This window comes from Scyliorhinus torazame, chromosome 18, assembly GCF_047496885.1.
Source record: "Scyliorhinus torazame isolate Kashiwa2021f chromosome 18, sScyTor2.1, whole genome shotgun sequence".
In the NCBI taxonomy this organism is placed as follows: domain Eukaryota; kingdom Metazoa; phylum Chordata; class Chondrichthyes; order Carcharhiniformes; family Scyliorhinidae; genus Scyliorhinus; species Scyliorhinus torazame.
In genome coordinates, this window is record NC_092724.1 from 166,323,288 (window position 1) to 166,336,115 (window position 12,828).

Here is a 12,828-nt window from a genome sequence, read left to right on the forward strand (position 1 = left end):
GAAATCAGAATTAGACTGATTATGAACAGGAGGATGGGGATGAAAGGGCCCTCAATGTACAGCTGGAAAATGACCGTGCATTGATTTTCCCCTTCTTCTTATCGTCTGATTAGTCTGGTCACTCGCGGTTGGTACGGAAAGATCGTCTCGACGAAATCAAAGATCAGTCTGGGGATTAGCAATTTAATTGATGGGATTTCATATTGTTAATTCGGCTTGGGTTAGGTTATGGGAGGTTGATGAGACATTTGAAATTTAAAATGGTTCACCTCCATGTGTGAGTTAATTCGGCTTGGGTTAGGTTATGGGAGGTTGATGAGACATTTGAAATTTAAAATGGTTCACCTCCATGTGAGAGTTAATTCGGCTTGGGTTAGGTTATGGGAGGTTGATGAGACATTTGAAATTTAAAATGGTTCACCTCCATGTGTGAGTTAATTCGGCTTGGGTTAGGTTATAGGGTTGATGCGACATTTGAAATTTAAAATGGTTCAACTCTATGTGTGAGTGTGTTAAATATATAGTTGATTAAGCTAAAATTGTACCCTTGGACTGTAGTGGCGAAAAACGCAGTTCCGAGGACTAGTTGAGATTATGGGGAATTCCTTGGATAGCACAAATGATCCAGGCATGCCACTGCAAATATTATGTGATAAGTATCCGGATAAAGCGAAGGATTTTAGAAAATTGTCAGCACAGTTAAGAAGTAAAATGGGAGATGAATGGCCACTGGGGGGCACCAAAGACCTAGAAATGGTTAAGAAAATCCAGGGACAAATTTGGAAAAAGAGTCAAAGTATGAAAGCAAAAGAATTAATTGGATTATGGAGGCAATATTGTCAAGAGGAAAGAGATAAAATCATGTTGTCGAGTTGGCAGGACAAGGCCCTTAAAATGGGAATTCCAATTAGTGAACAGGGTAACCTAAAAACATTACAGGTCTTGAAAAAGGAATGTGCATGCAAAAAAAACGCAAGTAGAGACAGGAAAGACGCGGGTCAAACAAGAGATGAGCTACGTAGTTCAATGGCTGGCCTTGAATTGACAGAAAATGATAAATTCAATAATTTGGAAAAGTCACTGAAAGTTCCGTCTGCACCTGTAGCATGGTCTGCACTCATTCCAGAACCACCAGAGTATAATAATATATATCCAGTCATTGCTCCCCAGATTCCAAATATGCCAGTAACTCAAGCCCTTTTGGGTGATAGTGTGGGTCCTGATTTACCATCTTCACGATCAGTAGAGCAAGAGGAGCTCTGTTCCACAAGCCCAGTTAGCTCTAGGGCAAGATCTCGGACAGCGAGAGAGGGGCTTGACCCTCACCAGAAACAATTAAGTATACCACCTAAGTCTCTCCAAACTAAGGAGAAACCACAAGGTTCAGGAACAAAGGAAGCTGCAACAAATGATTTTGAAGAGAAAGAACTCCCCCTAGTGATAGGGAGAGACGTTGAAGTCTTGGAACAACCAGGGGAAATAGCTAGAGTGCCCCCTGGTGACATTCGGAGACAGTTACCGATTAGGAAAATGCGAAACTCCATAACCCTTCATCCTGCGATTAATGAAACCTGGTCCCCATAACCCTTCATCCAGCAACTAATTAAACCGGGTCCCCATAACCCTTCATCGTGCAACTAATTAAACCGGGTCCCCATAACCCTTCATCCTGCAACTAATTAAACCCGGTCTCCATAACCCTTCATCCTGTAACTAATTAAACCCGGTCTCCATAACCCTTCATCCAGCAACTAATTAAACCGGGTCCCCATAACCCTTCATCCAGCAACTAATTAAACCGTGTCCCCATAACCCTTCATCCTGCAACTAATTAAACCCGGTCCCCATAACCCTTCATCCTGCAACTATTTAAACCCGGTCTCCATAACCCTTCATCCAGCAACTAATTAAACCCGGTCTCCATAACCCTTCACCCTGCAACTAATTAAACCCGGTCTCCATAACCCTTCATCCTGCGATTAATTAAACCCGGTCTCCATAACCCTTCATCCAGCAACTAATTGAACCCGGTCTCCATGACCCTTCACCCTGCAACTAATTAAACCCGGTCCCCATAACCCTTCATCCTGCAACTAATTGAACCCGGTCTCCATGACCCTTCACCCTGCAACTAATTAAACCCGGTCCCCATAACCCTTCATCCTGCAACTAATTAAACCCGGTCTCCATAACCCTTCACCCTGCAACTAATTAAACCCGGTCCCAATAACCCTTCATCCTGCGATTAATTAAACCCGGTCTCCATAACCCTTCATCCAGCAACTAATTGAACCCGGTCTCCATGACCCTTCATCCTGCAACTAATTAAACCCGGTCCCCATAACCCTTCACCCTGTGATTAATTAAAAACTATCTCCTCACATCTGTTGTGTTCCGTCGTCCACTGCACTCTGGGGTCGGGAATTTCACAGATTCACGACCCTTTGAAGTAATCCCTCCTCATTTCTGTTTTATATCTACCACCCCTTCGCCTAAAACGATGGCTTCTCGTGCAACAAGAGGAAACATCCGCTCTTGTCTACCCTGTCAATCCTCTTTATGCATCTTGTATACCTCAATTAGATTTCATCTCATGTTTTCAGACTCCAGCGAGGATAGGCCTAAACTGCTCAATCTCTCTTTGCCAATCCCCTATAGAGTTGCACCAGCACTTCCCGAATTTTATACGCTATTTCATTAACAATGCATGATACAATTCCTTTGCCTTCCTTACAGACTCTGCACAGACAGTGACGCAAACCGGGAATCAAATCTAGGACCCTGGTGTTGTGACAGCTTGGGTCACTGTCTGCGTGGAGTCTGCATGTTCTCCCCGTGTCTGTGTGGGTTTCCTCCGGGTGCTCCGGTTTCCTCCCATAAGTCCCAAAAGACGTGCTGTTAGGTGAATTGGACATTCTGAATTCTCCCTCCGAACAGGCACCGGATTGTGGCGACGAGGGGATTTTCATAGTAAATTCATGGCAGTGTTAATGTAAGCCTACTGGTGACACTAATAAAGATTATTATTAACTGCTGCGCCTGCATACCAACTTTCTGCGATTCATACACAAAGACACTCAGGTCCCTCTGCACCCAAGCATTTTGAAGTTGCTCTCCATTTAAATAATAACTAATCTTTTTATTCATCTGACCAACATTGGTAACCTCACACCGATCAATATTAATCCCATTTGACAAATTTAGGCCCATTCATCTAACCCATCCATAACCCATGTTAGAGTCATCTGCAAATTTGGCTATAGTATCTTCTGTCTGCATCCAAGTCATTAGTACAGATTGTAAATAGTTGGGGCCCAAAGACCAAACCTTGCGACACACTAGTTACAGCTTGCCAACCTGAAAAAGACCCATTGATCCCCACTCTCTACTTTCTGTTGGTTCGCCAGTCATTGGCAATGTTTCTAACTTGTTGGAACTGCAATCTGATAATGGTTCGTTAAGAGCAATGGAAAATCTGAGACTTCAGCCAATGGCCAGGTCAACAAAGTACTTTCTTAGTTAGTGCGAAGGAAGGATTGAGAATGAAACAGGACAGAGAAGGAAATAGGGTGATCCAGAGTTAAATCAGATAGAGATTGGATTCAGGAAAAAAGGGAAAGTGTGAAAGAAATTAACATTTTTTACATCTCTTAGAAGAATTCACCACACGCAGGAATAGGATTCAACACTTCAAATTATTACATTTCTGGGCCAGAGAGTTTGATTACAATTGTATTAACAATTATCACATTGTTCAAATGGTACGCAAAGTTGTTATCGCCAGATTTTACTTTGTGGCAAGTATAATAAGCAATTCATGTGCAAATCCAGCAAGATCTTAATCATAACAGTGAAGCGAAGGCACCGTTTACCCCAGGTTAGATTCCCCGCTGGGTCACTGTCTGTGTGGAGTCTGCACGTTCTCCCCGTGTCTGCGTGGGTTTCCTCCGGGTGCTCCGGCTTCCTCCCACAGTCCAAAGATGTGCAGGTTAGGTGGATTGGCTATGCTAAATTGCCCTTAGTGTCCAAAAAGGTTAGGAGGGGTTATTGGGTTACGGGGATAGGGTGGAAGTGAGGGCTTAAGTGGGTCGGTGCAGACTTGATGGGCTGAATGGCCTCCTTCTGCACGGTCTGTTCCAGATTATGCAAAGCAAACGGTGGAATGATATAAACTGACCATCAAGAGTATCTGTTCATTCCCTAAACTTATTGGTCGATTTATAATCTAATAGTGGCATGCAACATTAGCTTGCTGTTGATTTTCCAGCAAGATCCAGCCCATAATATTGTGGAAACTATTACAAATTATCTACCCAGGGAGATTGTGTAGAGATTAAGTTTGTCTTTGGTTAGCAAGCAACATTGAGTATTAGAGCACCCTCTAGTGACAAAACAAGGGGCTGCAGTACCATAACTTCCAAGCTCCACATCTCCACCTACAAGCTGTGGCAACAACTTCCATTTATACAGCACCTTGAACATAATCATCGTCTTCAGCGATCACTCGCTAACGAGTACGATTGACCACCCAAGAAACTCAAATGTTGAATTTCTCCACCTGGAGAAGGTCACCATCCGAGGGTCGGCCGAGGGCTTGCACATAACGTGGGGCCATTCATCATCCTGTTCCAAGGCCTGTTCGAGCGACTTGGGTGGGGGCGGGAGGGGTTGCACAGGGACAAGGGTGCCCCCCGCGGGAGGGGTTGCACAGGGACAAGGGTGCCCCCCCACCCCCCTACCCCCCTCCTCTCCCCCTCTCCTTTCCCCTCTCTTCCCCTCCCCCCATGTTGATACCATACCAGTATCCTCCACCACCTCTTCCACCGTTGAGGACTTGATTTGGATTGTGCTGTCTGGTTCGTCCCCTCCGACCTTACCGTCATGGGTGACCTGCCAGGAGCTGAAGACTCCCAGTGGCATTGCTCTCGGTATGAACGCAACGTTCAAGCCTCTCCACCACAGCACGGTGATAATCCAAGAACATAATAGAACATCTGTTGTATTGTGAGATGATCAACAAGACAAAGTTGAAACACAAAAACAGTAAACATGGCAGTTTTTAAGGAGCATCTTGAGAGGAAAATGAGGTAAAGAGGCAGAAAGGTTTAGGTTGGAGAGAATTCCTGAGCTTAGGGCCGTGGCAGCCCACGGTGCAGTGACTAAATTTGAGGATGCTCAAGAGGCTAGAAACAGGTGAGCAGAGCTCTCGGAGTTGTCGGGCTTCATGAGATTACAGAGTTAGGGAGAGATGAAACTAAGGAGGGAGTTGAAAACAAGGATGAACATTTTAAAATGAAGATATTGCTTGTCCAGGAGACATTGGAAGTTGAAGATTCTGAAAAACACTAATGGAAAGGTGCAACTGCTAATAGCCATTGCTAAATTCCACTTTTCAAGAGAGGGGGAGAGAAAACTGTGAACTACAGACCAGTTAGCCCATCAATTGTTGCAAAAATGCTGAAATGTATTATTAAGGAAGTCTTAATGCATTTAGAAAATCAGTGGATGATTAGAACAAGACAACGTGGCTTTACTGACAGTAAATCCCATTTGACAAATTCATTAGACTTTTTTGAGGATGTAACCAGTAAGGTAGATAATGGGAACCAGTAGATGGAGTATCCACATGGATGGGGAAGATGGTGACGCAGTAATAATTTCACTGGACTAGTAATCCAGAGGCCCAGGCTAATAAGAAAGGCAAATGCTTATATTGGTTTCGGATCAGCAGCCAGGGGGTGGAAGTTCAGGCCTCCTGAGCATACCCCAGCCAGGAGGTATGCATAGTTCATTGATTTCTCCATCTTTAGGCTCGGAACCAGCCTTGCACATGTGCACAAGTAACAACACTTGAGAGAAGACCAGGAGATCTAAGAGGGCAGTGAAAGTTTAGTGACTCCATGCTGCAGGATGCGAGGGCAAAGGTACTCTTTTGGAGCAATGGTTCTGCTTGGCATGGCTGAAGATCTAAAAGTGTGCTTGGAAAGTGAAGCAGCGCACTCGGAGATCCAGGGGAAAAGGAATTTGGAGGTGACTCCTTGTTAAAGCCATCCAAGTGGGAGCAACCTTTGGAGAGAATTCCATGAGAGTCCTTCAAACATGGAGATTGGAAACCCTTGCAAGGAGACAGTTTCAGTGAGGCCAGTTGGCTCACTCTGTGACAAGCGGCTGGGTGGGTCATTGAAAAATCCACAGCTTCTGCTTTGCTTGCATCTGCCATTTATCTTGGGAGTGTGGTGCAGCTGACCACAGCTTTCCAGTTGGGTCACATGTGCTGGATGCCTACCCTGAATATTAGAGTACAAGATAGATATGGTAAATTGTTTGATCTTTCAGAATTTGTACGATACAGCTGGAGCTAAGGATTGGGTGTGTTGTGTTCTGCTTCTTCATGTAGCATAAGCTGCTTCCTTGATGTATACTCTGACAAAGGAAGGTTCAGACCTGGAGATAAGATTTAACACATTTATTGAACAGTTAACAATTCTCCTACTTGGGTTCAACTCTCCTGCTAATCTAACTATAGTAACTCAATCAAACTAAACAGTCTGCTCTAATCCATGCGGTGGGTGTGATGCTTCCCTGATCTGCCCCTGTCTCTGAGTGTCGCCAGTGGAAAAGAGAAAGAGCAGGTGTGCCCTGACCTTTTATATGGGTAGCCCCCTTGTGGTCGTGTCACCTCTGTGTGTATCGTGACTGCCCATTGGTCGTGTCCTATCTTACTGACCTATTGGTTGAATGTCTGTGTGTCATGATGTCCCTGGTGCTCCCTCTAGTGTCTATTTAGTTCTAGTGTATCTACATTAACGCCTTGTGTATTTACAGTGATGCATATCACCACAGAGTGAATATCTAGATCACCTTCTCGTGTTTGTATAAAGACCTTTTTGTCTGGTGTAATATAGTTAATTTTTCTTATTTAAACAAATGTTTTATTCTTTGTGTTAAAAGTTCATCAGCAGATTCCTGTGAATTTTCTCAGTAACTTTCTTCCAGTTGCAAATAAAATAGAAGTTATGCAAGGCATAGCGGCACAGTGGTTAGCACTCCCAGCGTCAGGGACCCGGGTTCAATTCTGGCCTTGGGTCACTGTTTGTGCGGAGTTTGCACTTTCTCCCAGTGTCTGTGTGGTCTTCCTCCGGGTGCTCCAGCTTTGTCCCACAGTCCATAGCTGTGCAGGTTAGGTGGGTTGGCCTTAATGTCCAAAGTTGTGTTGGTTAGGTGGGGTAAACGGGGATAGGGCCGATGTAGTGTGCTCTTTCAGAGGGTCGGTGCAGACCCGATGGGCTGAATGGCCTCCTTCTGCACTGTACAAATTCTATGGTTCTATAATCTATCAAGCTAGGCTTCACTCTAGAATCGGACTTTTCCAGTATTATCAGTTGGGATTGGAAGAGAACGAGGGTTCAAATCTCACCACAGCAACTGGTGGAATTTAAATTCAATTCATAATCTGAAAATGAAAGTTAAGCTCAATAATAGTGACCATGAAACCACTGTTGATTGTCATAAAATCCAATGATCTTTAGGGAAGGGAATCTTCCGTCCTCACCTGATCTGGCCTACATGTGACTCCATGCCTATAGTAATGTGCCCGGCTCTTAACTGCCCTCTGAAAAAGCCTAACAGTTCAAGGGCAATGAGGGATGGGTAATTAATGCTGGCCTCACCACTGACGCCCACTTCCCATGGAAAAATATACAGAAGTTCACCTGGATTTCCAAAAAACATTGAACGGTGCCACTCATAAGGTTAATAGGCAAAATATGGAGTTGGGGGTAATACTTATGGGTCAAGGATTGGTTAACGGAGAGAGCAGAGAGTGGGCACAAACACGCCATTTTCAGCACGGCAAGCAGTGAATCGTGGAATGCCGCAAGGGTCAGTGTGCGATCTCAGCTATTTACAATTGATATCAATGGCTTGGATTCAGAGAGTATTGTTTCAAAGTTTGTTGATTCGACCAAATTAGGTGGGAAGTTAAGCTGTAGGGAGGACATAGAGAGGCTAGAAAGAGATATTGGCAGGTTGGGTAAGTGAGCACCAGCATAGCAGATAGAGCATTATTGAGGGAATTCGCGTTGATGATTAAAATACACAGCAGAATTTTTTTAAGAAGGTGTGAATCTTGTACAGTGTTGATATTCAAAGAGGCTTGCGTGTGCATGTACAAGGAATGCAGGTGCAGAAAACAATTAGCAAGGCAAATACATGTTGGCCTCCATTGCAAGCATATTAGTCTAAAAGAATAAAGACGCCTTGCTTCAATTGTGCAGGGTTCGTGTGAACACATCCAGAATACTGTGTGTATCATCAGGTCTCTAGTACACTGCATACTCGCATTGGAGGCCGAATAGCAAAGGTTCACTAAATGTGCCCCTGTGATGATGAGCTGTGCCATGACAAGAGGCTGAGTAAATAGGGCTTATATTATCTGGATTTCAGAAGGAGGAGAGGTGACCTCTTTGAAATGTACAACATTCTGAAAGGAGTTTGATAGGGTGGACACAGAGATGTTTCCGTTAGTTGGAGAATCTAAAATACATTTAGAACAGAGATGAGGAATAAGTACTTAATTCAAAGGATTGTGAATCTTGGGAATTATCTACACCAGAGAATTGTGGATGCTGCATCAATGAACATATTTAAGGCTGTAATAGACAGATTTCCATCCTCTCAGGTAATCAAGGGGAATGGGTGACCAGGTGGGAAAATGGAGTTCAGCCAAAGATCAGCCACGATCATATTGAATGGCAAAGCAGACTCAACACGCCATATGGTCAACCCCTGCTCGTACTTCTCACCTACACCAAAAGGAACTGCAGCAGCTCAAGAAGATGGTTCACAAGGGCGGCATGTGGTGCACTGGTTAGAACTGCTGCCTCATGGCACCAAGGTCCCAGGTTCAAAGCCCGGTCCTGGGTCACTGTCCGTGTGGAGTTTGCACATTCCCCCCATGTCTGCGTGGGTTTCACTCCCACAACCCAAAGATGTGCAGGGTAGGTGGATTGGCCACACTAAATTGCCCCTTAATTGGAAACAAAATATATAATTGGGTACGCTAAATTTAAAAAAGAAGATGGTTCACCAGCACCATCTCGAGGGCAATTAGCAATGGCCAATAAATGCTGGCAAATATCCCATGAGTGAATAAGAAGAATGTTTGCTTCAGAAAGAAAAATTCATAAAATGCAATACGACAAAATGTCTTCACTCAGGAAATAGAATGCAAAATCCACCAACTGCAATGGTGACATTCTCACTGCATCCCACATTTCAAGCCGTCCTACTCCCACTTGCTGATTGGGTAGGAGGAGAGTTATGTACAGCAGTGTAACACATGAATGTTCTGCTTTGTGAATGGTCTGTTGTAACACCAGTATTGGCTGCTTTACACAAATGAATTGCCGATCAGAAGGTTTTGATATTTTCTAGGACAACCACAAGATTCCAATGGGTCAGATCAAACTTCTCACAAAACAAAATTAAATAAAGATTTGCATTTATGAAGAGTTTTCATGATTTCAGCATGGCCCAACGGGATTTATAAGGAAGCGCTTTTGAAGTGTGTCACTGCTGCAATGTAGGAAACACAGCAGTCAATTTGCACACAGCGAGCTCTCACAAATAGCAATGAGATAATGAACACTTAATCCTCAAGTGATGTTGGCTGTGGGATAAGTATTAGGCAGGGCTCCAGTGGGAACACCCCTGCTCCTCTTTGAGGGCAGACAAGGCCTTGATTTCATATTTCATCATAAAGACTGCCACAAAAGTGCAGCACTCCCTCATTCCTACACTGGGATTGCCAGTCTGGATTTTGTGTGCAAGGCTCTCAAGTCAGGCTGAATCCACAACCGTGTGACTCAGAAGTGAGTGTGGTACCCACTGAACCACACCACATCTGTTCTACTCAATTTCCCCAGCTGAGAAAAAACGGCGTTTATTACATTTCTACATGCTTTGATATTATTTTCGCTTCATTTTTATTCAAAAAGCCAGGGTTGTTAAAAGGGGAACTAACTTTATAACATAATAACTTGTCTAGTGTTCCACATCTCTCGTAACTCAGGGTCTTAGCACTGCTCAAATTTGTTCTTTGTAATTTCCTGTTTGCACTGAGCTTTTAAGGATGCTGATGCAGTCTCATTCCTGTTAATAGTGTTGGAGAGAGAGGGTATGCATACACACACTTAAATAGTTTAATGTTTGGGAATTCTTGCCCAACTTAAAATTCTTTGAACCAAATTTTAAAACTCAAATTCAAAAGTTGTTGAATTGATCTAGGAATCTATTCACAACACTCTTCAGTTATTTGTAGTTGTAGGATTAGAACCAGAAAGGAAGTTTGCCAGTCTGTTCAGCATCGTAATGCTGCAGCTCTTGGTTTCTGTCACTAGATGGTATGTGTATGGCAAGTAATGTGTGGAGGACTGCATGCGTTGTAACAATCACACACATTAGAAATTGCAAGGTTACTTTTTCAAATCAGGAACCTTTGGAGGAATGGGACATAACGTTATATGGAACACAAACGAGAGACTGGACACAACTACCTATTCAAAAGTGAACACACTTTCCCAGTGTTGCGCCGGAAAGGAATACACAATGGAAGATGTGCAACTCCAGAACAATGTGTCCGATTCTCAACTGCCCGCTGAAACGGCCGAGCAAGGCACCAAGTTCAAGGGCAATTAGGGATGGAATGAAAATGAAATGAAAATCGCTTATTGTCACAAGTAGGCTTCAATGAAGTTACTGTGAAAAGCCCCTAGTCGCCACATTCCGGCGCCTGTTCGGGGAAGCTGTTACGGGAATTGAACCGTGCTGCTGGCCTACCTTGGTCTGCTTTCAAAGCCAGCGATTTAGCCCTGTGCTAAACAGCCCCTGGGTAAGAAATGCTGGCTTTTACATGTCCCCTGTGGGGAGAAGGATTCAGGCTGCAGGGGAAACAACTACAATGCCGACCAATGCACCATGCTCAGAAGGCTGTCTGGGATTGGCGTGCATGCGGGGGGCAGAGAACAGAATAGAAATGTGGCAGTAATAGGAACCTCAGCGGGACAGAGTCCTCTGCAGCCTACAACAAGAATCTCAAAGGATGTTGCCTATCAGATGTCTGGCTAAGGGGTATCCCGTGGCAGCTGGAGAGGATCTTGGAAAGGGTGGGGATAAATCCAGTCCAATTGTCATCATGGTCCATGTGGAACATAGGAACAGAGAGGTGGTTCTGCTGAAGGGGCATCAGAAGTTACTTCAAATTAAAAAGCAGTGCTCGGGAATAATATACTTGATTATTGCCCAAGCAACATGCAAACTGGTGGAGCAGACAGAACAGGAGAATTAACATGTAGCTAAAAGGGATTCCTTTTCATGGTTCTAGGGCAGGAGGGAGCTGTGGCAATGAAATGTACTCCACTTGAACTGGGATGGCACCACTGTCCTGGCAGAAAGGGCAAATAGAGAGGAGGCAAATTGTTTGAAATAGAAAGTGTGGGGAGTTGGGCAAGAGATTGACAAGAAATCTATTCATCCTAAATGTAAACAAAACACAGGACGAGTGCATCAAAAGCGGAGATGGTTGTCCTCCAACAAATTAGTTCCTAGCTAACAGTGACTGGACTACAAAAATAATGTATTGGGTGTGAAACAAGCTGTTGTTCTTAATATAATGCTTTCAGATAGGGGGCAGCACGGTGGTTAGCACTGCCGTCTCACGGCACTGAGGATCCAGGTTCGATCCCATGTGGAGTTTACACATTCTCCCAGTGTCTGCGTGGGTCTCACCCCAAAATCCAAAGATGTGCAGGGTAGGTGGATTGGCCACACTATATTGCCCTTCAATTGGAAAAAAAACATTTTTTTTTTATTAAATGCTTTCAGATGCCACTTGGATAAGAATGCAGCTTTATAATGCAAGTTCTTTTTTCCCATCAACAACAACCAAGAAGTTAAAATGCACTGAATTATGTATCACCATGTTACATCTTCCCTCTTACCTCTGTATGTCTTTGATGGAGTGCATTGTACTCTTTCTTGAGCTCCGACTCACGTTCTTCCAACCTACCAACTGAAAATAATTAAGCAAGTTAGAATGCTTTGCAAAAATGTCAGCAACAAAGCCATGCATCTTCATTCTGCCACTGAGTCAAGAATGAACAGTCAGCCCAGAACTAACACTGATGGTCCCTCTCTTCTGACCTGCCATACAAATTTTGAAAGCATTACAAGTTTAGTGTTTTGGGAGAAAGCTGAAAGGATGTAATCCCTGATCTAGCAATCCTTGTGTGGCCACAGGAGAGGCAGTTTTCTTTCCCAGAGAGATAGCTTAACAAGTGACAGTAGTTAAAACAGAGCAGCCTTGTCTGGAGACGAGGAAAAGACTGAAACAACTTAAGTGAAGCAGACATTCGAAAACATTAGTCTGAACGGGTTCTGACAAGAACTGTTTTGAAATGCAAGTATCACTTTAGGCCTAGCTGGTTTAAGAGCTGCATGTTTATTTTCTAGGGCAAGTTTTGTTCTAAAAATAACCAAGCCCTATTTTTTCCTGCAATTACTCCTGGAGCTAATCATTCTTTCCGCAAAGTCTTACAAAATAAAATATTGGGGTTTCGGCCCAGTATCCTAGCCACTGTTTGGGTCTGGTCAGGATCATAATACAACAAAAGTGAATTAGCCAACAAATCGCATAAAAATACCCAAAATCTTTGGCCACTGGCTGCCCAATAATTACAGTCACCAGGTGTGTAAGTTTAAACACAATTACTATTTATTTATAAAAGGAACTGGTTTACGATCACCTAATCCCTGAGAGAGAGAGAGAGA

The 12,828-nt window shown here is 43.8% G+C and overlaps 1 protein-coding gene across 7 annotated transcripts in view; it reads right to left on the reverse strand.

Annotated features, from left to right (window-relative positions):
• The window catches only part of LOC140395721 (C-Jun-amino-terminal kinase-interacting protein 4-like), a 272,454-nt gene that overhangs the window by 145,748 nt on the left and 113,878 nt on the right, over positions 1 to 12,828 (reverse strand). For all 7 annotated transcript variants that reach the window (XR_011936285.1, XM_072483849.1, XM_072483857.1 and 4 more), the window contains exon 3: positions 12,000 to 12,070. Coding sequence is in view for 6 of the 7 variants with exons in the window: in XM_072483849.1 (XP_072339950.1) it covers positions 12,000 to 12,070 (71 nt within the window). In the remaining variant the exon portion in view is untranslated. The remainder of the gene's footprint in view (positions 1 to 11,999; positions 12,071 to 12,828) is intronic.